The sequence below is a fragment of the Amia ocellicauda genome, chromosome 6, assembly GCF_036373705.1.
Source record: "Amia ocellicauda isolate fAmiCal2 chromosome 6, fAmiCal2.hap1, whole genome shotgun sequence".
Classification (NCBI taxonomy): Eukaryota; Metazoa; Chordata; class Actinopteri; order Amiiformes; family Amiidae; genus Amia; species Amia ocellicauda.
In genome coordinates this window covers 38,992,054-38,998,053 of record NC_089855.1, presented here as the reverse complement: position 1 = coordinate 38,998,053, position 6,000 = coordinate 38,992,054, and the positions used below count along the sequence as shown (strand labels likewise).

The 6,000-nt window shown below is 36.8% G+C and overlaps 1 protein-coding gene across 4 annotated transcripts in view; it reads right to left on the bottom strand.

Moving 5' to 3' along the window:
- Positions 1-542: 542 nt before the first annotated feature.
- Positions 543-6,000, bottom strand: part of slc37a1 (solute carrier family 37 member 1) — a 110,484-nt gene continuing 105,026 nt past the window's right edge. For all 4 annotated transcript variants that reach the window (XM_066707101.1, XM_066707103.1, XM_066707104.1 and 1 more), the window contains 2 exons: positions 4,250-4,314; positions 543-1,208 (listed from right to left, as the gene is read on the bottom strand). In XM_066707101.1, the coding sequence (XP_066563198.1) occupies positions 1,193-1,208; positions 4,250-4,314 (81 nt within the window). In that variant the 3' untranslated portion in view covers positions 543-1,192. The remainder of the gene's footprint in view (positions 1,209-4,249; positions 4,315-6,000) is intronic.

Below are 6,000 nucleotides of genomic sequence, written 5' to 3'. Positions count from 1 at the left end.
AGCTATTAGTTATAAAATACAAGAATAAATTGTTAGCTCAAATTAGCAAAGAATACAAGTAACAAATACATCAGTAGGTGGCAGTGTACAAGAAATTATGCTTCTACAGCCCGTTAACCACAACGAGGTAGAGTTAGAAGCAGCCATTACAGAGAAAAACATATGGGGAAGAAAACATGGATCGCTTCTTAATTCAAAAAATAAAACAGCAAATATTGCTGTAGAAAATGAAGAGCTTGGAGTGAGTGGGGTCACAGAAGCAGACAAAGAGCCACAGCTCAAAAAAATAAAGGTACGTGCTTTGGAAGCAGAAAACAGACAATTTCAAGAAAAATGGACGGACGAGTTTTTCTTCATGTTCAACAAATCTGGCACGAAGCCACTTTGTTTAATTTGTTCTGTTTTTAATCGCAATAATCTGCATTTAACTATTTTAAAACCAACCTAAAACCCACTCCCACTCCCGTCTGCATTTTTTCTGTTATTTTCAGACTCGATGGTTTAGGTTAAGATTGTAATTAATAACATGAGTGAAACATGACTCAATTTACTGCTGTTTATTGTACACAGTCTTCAATCATTTTCCTTCACTTCCTTATTACCATTCTACAATACAGTACATCAGACATATTGTCAACATGGACAAAATATATAATGGTTCCCACAAACAAAAACCTTAAATCCAGGCAATCCTACAAGAAATACAGATTTAAAACATTGATTCCGAGACCAAATGTCAAAAGACAAAAGTCTGTTCACATATTAATTTATATTCAAAAGAGAAACAAACTGAATTTTACTACAAAATAAATAAAAAAGTTGCAAAGATTATGGGGAAAAATAAACAGCCAAATTTTAAAATTTCACATGGCCATCCCTCATAAATGATTGAAATAAATAAAAAGCATAATATTTAATCCTCAAATAATTAAAAATATATTATTTTAAATAAACAAAATATATAACTGTGTGAAGAACTTTATTTATGTCTAATCCCCCGTAATAAAATATAATAAATCCATTCCTTCACAGTTGCTTCAATAGTCATATATTTGCCTGTGGCCTGGTTATTTGTGTCAGTATTTGAGACACTGAAATAGGCTGAGGACTTAATGGTACCAGTGCTGATTATGACAATGTGTTCCTGATATTCTGTTCTGTCAGGCAATCTTCTGTAGAGAATGTAGTGCCCTCAGTGCTCTTTCAATCTGTCATGGAAGAACAGAATAAATCAAACTTTTAAAGATTCTCTTTTGAAAAAGTAGAAAAACCTGTGTCAAGTAAAATGGAATTGTATGCATCTCCAATAAACATTTTATAAATTTCAGTGTCATTTTACGAGTGTCAGTCAGTTCATATTTATGAGTGAATTATTTGTGAGATCTTCCACTTAATTTACGTGGCACACATAGATAAAATTGTAAAGTAAGTTTAATATATTTTAAACAAATTGTAAATGCCACTCATGTATGAAAAATACACGTAGTGTGGATCAGTACAGTATTTATAATATAAAACATTTTTTAAATGTTTAACACATACATACATTATCTCTCTCTTCTCTCTCTCTGTCTCTCTCTGTCTATATATATATATATATATATATATATATAGAGAGAGAGAGAGAGAGAGAGAGAGAGACAGAGAGTGTACATACATACACTACCGGTCAAAAGTTTTAGATCACCTCTTCCAGTTTGTATTGATATGTATGCATTTTAATATCTCAGTGTACTCTGAAATTAAAGCATAGAACAAATAATCAAATAAAAAATAAATCATAGAATCATTTTTGTTTAACAAAATGTAAGCCCTTATGCTGACAAACCCCTCTGGTTCTCCTAGGGTACAAAATCCATGTGCTTCTCTTTAATCCCATGTGTACTCTTCACTGTTGTGTTGTTTGCCATGAAAGCTAAGACTCTCAGCTTACTAACAATGTGAAGCATTGCATTGCACGGGGGGTGCATTTATGCCCCCCCCCCCCATAGATAGCTCAAAATGTCAAGACTGTTTACAGTGTATTAATACACAATGATTTTACATAATTGATCTGAACTTCTCTGTGTTTGATATAACATCAAACAATATATACTGGATTAATTGTTGCATTGTTTGGAACAAAACAAGCCTATTTGCAAAGAAATCTAATAAAAACTGAGTGATCTGTGACCGTCTGAATGAGACCCCCCCCCCTCTGAAATGTACATTATTTTTCAGTTTTTGGTAACCTAAACTTTTTTTTTTTAACCTCTGGCAGTTTACCACTTACCTTTGTACCATTTCAGGTTATTCACTGGACTTGAACTGCTTACATTTCAATAAAAACTGGAAAAATGGGGGTGTTCTAAAACTTTTGACCGGTATTGTATATACAGTGGGGGAAAAAAGTATTTGATCCCCTGCTGATTTTGTACGTTTGCCCACTGACAAAGAAATTATCAGTCTATCATTTTAATGATAGGTGTATTTTAACAGGAGGGAAATAAGCATTTGACCCCTTCGAATTAGTACTTAGTGGCAAAACCCTTGTTGGCAATCACAGAGGTCAGACGTTTCTTGTAGTTTGCCACCAGGTTTGTACACATCTCAGGAGGGATTTTGTCCCACTCCTCTTTGCAGATCCTATCCAAGTCATTAAGGTTTTCGAGGCTGACGTTTGGCAGCTCGAAACTTCAGCTCCCTCCACAGATTTTCTATGGGATTAAGGTCTGGAGACTGGCTAGGCCACTCCAGGACCTTAATGTGCTTCTTCTTGAGCCACTCCTTTGTTGCCTTGGCTGTGTGTTTTGGGTCATTGTCATGCTGGAATACCCATCCACGACCCATTTTCAATGCCCTGACTGAGGGAAGGAGGTTCTCAACCAAGATTTGACGGTACATGGCCCCGTCCATCGTCCCTTTGATGCAGTGCAGTTGTCCTGTCCCCTTAGCAGAAAAACACCCCCAAAGCATAATGTTTCCACCTCCATGTTTGACGGTGAGGATGGTGTTCTTGGGGTCATTCCTCCTCCTCCAAACATGGCGAGTTGAGTGCCTTTGGATGCCAAAGAACTCGATTTTGGTCTCATCTGACCACAACACTTTCACCCAGTTCTCCTCTGAATCATTCGATGTTCATTGGCAAACTTCAGACGGGCCTGTACATGTGCTTTCTTGAGCAGGGGGACCTTGCGGGCGCTGCAGGATTTCAGTCCTTCACGGCGTAGTGTGTTACCAATTGTTTTCTTGGTGACTATGGTCCCAGCTGCCTTGAGATCATTATCAAGATCCTCCCGTGTAGTTCTGGGCTGATTCCTCACCGTTCTCATGATCATTGAAACTCCACGAGGTGAGATCTTGAATGGAGCCCCAGACCGAGGGAGACTGACAGTTATTTTGTGTTTCTTCCATTTGCGAATAATCGCACCAACTGTTGTCACCTTCTCACTAAGCTGCTTGGCGATGGTCTTGTAGCCCATTCCAGCCTTGTGTAGGTCTACAATCTTGTCCCTGACATCCTTGGACAGCTCTTTGGTCTTGGCCATGGTGGAGAGTTTGGAATCTGATTGATTGATTGCTTCTGTGGACAGGTGTCTTTTATACAGGTAACGAGCTGAGATTAGGAGCACTCCCTTTAAGACAGTGCTCCTAATCTCAGCTCGTTACCTGTATAAAAGACACCTGGGAGCCAGAAATCTTGCTTATTGATAGGGGATCAAATACTTATTTCCCTCATTAACATGCAAATCAATTTATAACTTTTTTGAAATTAGTTTTTCTGGATTTTTCTGCTGTTATTCTGTCTCTCACTGTTAAAATACACCTACCATTAAAATTATAGACTGATCATTTCTTTGTCAGTGGGCAAACATACAAAATCAGCAGGGGATCAAATACTTTTTTCCCTCACTGTATATATATATATATATATATATATATATATATATATATATATATATATATATAGATAGATACATATTTGAAAGAGCATTTTGAATATAGATTTTTGTTTATGACTAATACCTAGGGCACATCAACAATATCATTTTATTATGTGGTCATATGTTTAAAATGTATTTTTCATATACCAAAAAACAGCCAATCGTGTGAAATTTTATATATTTATATATGTATTCCCGTAACAGACTAATAGATATGGGCCATTCATTTAAAATATATGCTTTTACATATATGGTTCTTCTTTATGGGGTCATACAACTATATACTTTGAAACTTAGAATAAGACTCAGATGAAAAATAGACTTACGCTACTAAAACACCAGTCTTCGGCTTGGTTGTAGTAAGTTCTTTCAGCATAAGACGTGACAACAGCTACAATCCCCCCCCCCCCAAACACAAATAAAGTGTTAAAAGCACAGTGTGTCTCAGTTCATGATATTGCATCTCTGATCTCAAGGTCCTGCAATGTGCCTATGTAGTTATTGAGAACTGAATGTAGCCTGCTCATAAATCTATACTTTGGGGGATAACTCCTTTGGCTGTATTACATCCTCATTCTGGAACTCTGACATTTGCTGTAATTGGCCACTACCTCTCCTCATTCATATCTAATCTACAAAAAAAAAAACATATTTTCTCTTTCCTTCAATTTGCTATCATAATAAAATTCTTAAACAATCTCAAACATTTTGCTTAAAGGTTTTTGCTACATATACAGATGGGTGATAAATTAAAGTAAAAACCAACACAAAGTGTCCCAGTAAAGTGTTGGGCCACCAGGAGCCACCAGAATGTGCCTTGTAATAGAGTCTACGAGTCTCTACTGGAGGGATGGAACACCATTCTTCCAAAAGATATTCCCTCATTTGGTGTTTTGACAATGATGACAATGATGATGGTGTTGGAGAGCGCTGTCTAACACGTCGGTCCAAAATCGCCCATAGGTGTTCAACTGGGTTGAGATCTGGTGACTGCGAAGGCCGTAGCATATGATTCACATCATTTTCATACTCATCAAACCATTCAGTGACCCCTTGTGCCCTGAGGATGGGTGCATTGTCATCTTGGAAGAGACCACTCATAGAAATGTTTCACCATTGGATAAAGGTGATCACTCAGAATAACTTTCATGATTTGAAAGTGACCCTTCCCTCTAAGGAGATAAGTGGACCCAAAACATGCCAAGAAAATGTCCCCCACAACATAACAGAGTCTTCACGTAGGGGTCAAGCAGTCAGGCCTGATCCGTTCTCTTGGTGTATGCCACACATGCACTCGCCCACTTGTCCAAAATATGGTGAAGGATGTCTCATCTCACCATATCACTTTTTCCACATCTCTGTAGACCAGTGCCTATGGTGCCCCAATAATGACCCCTCTATCAAAGTCACTTAGATCCTTTCCTCTTGCCATGTTGATCGAAAATCGAGGTCAACTGGGCCTGCTCAGCATTTCTATACATGCCACAGAGCATGATAGGATGTTAATTGCTTAATTGTGTTCTTCCACTGATTTATTCAGGTTTTTCCTTTAATTTGTCACCCATCTGTATATCATAGAAACATCCTGTAATCACAGGAAATTTGATTTAGATTTACTTATTTCACTTCAGTTTTTTGCTTTATACATTGCTATGTTGAGCACCCAGTTTCGCAAAATTAGCATTGTAATTTTTTTAAAATATATTTAAAACTGTATTTGTATACTTTATAGCAATTATTATAATAGGCTTTAACTTTATATCTTGTAACTATCATATAACTAAAAATCTTTGTTTGCTTGGGCAAGTGTGATGTCCCTTAAACTGTATCAGACAAAAAAAATGTTTTATTAGCTAGGACACATTAAAAGGATTATAAATATATGCTAACATTTATGTGAAAGCCAGAGAAGGTGTTCAGGCAATTGTGAGATTGATAATCTACGAGATATCAAGAGTAAACTTTGTTCAATATATTGATTAACTAAAGAGGAAGATGTACATGACTGTATGAAGGATTTAGAATCTGAAGTAAAAATGTGTCCTGATGCATGCAGTTGAGCTTCATTGTTGCCCTT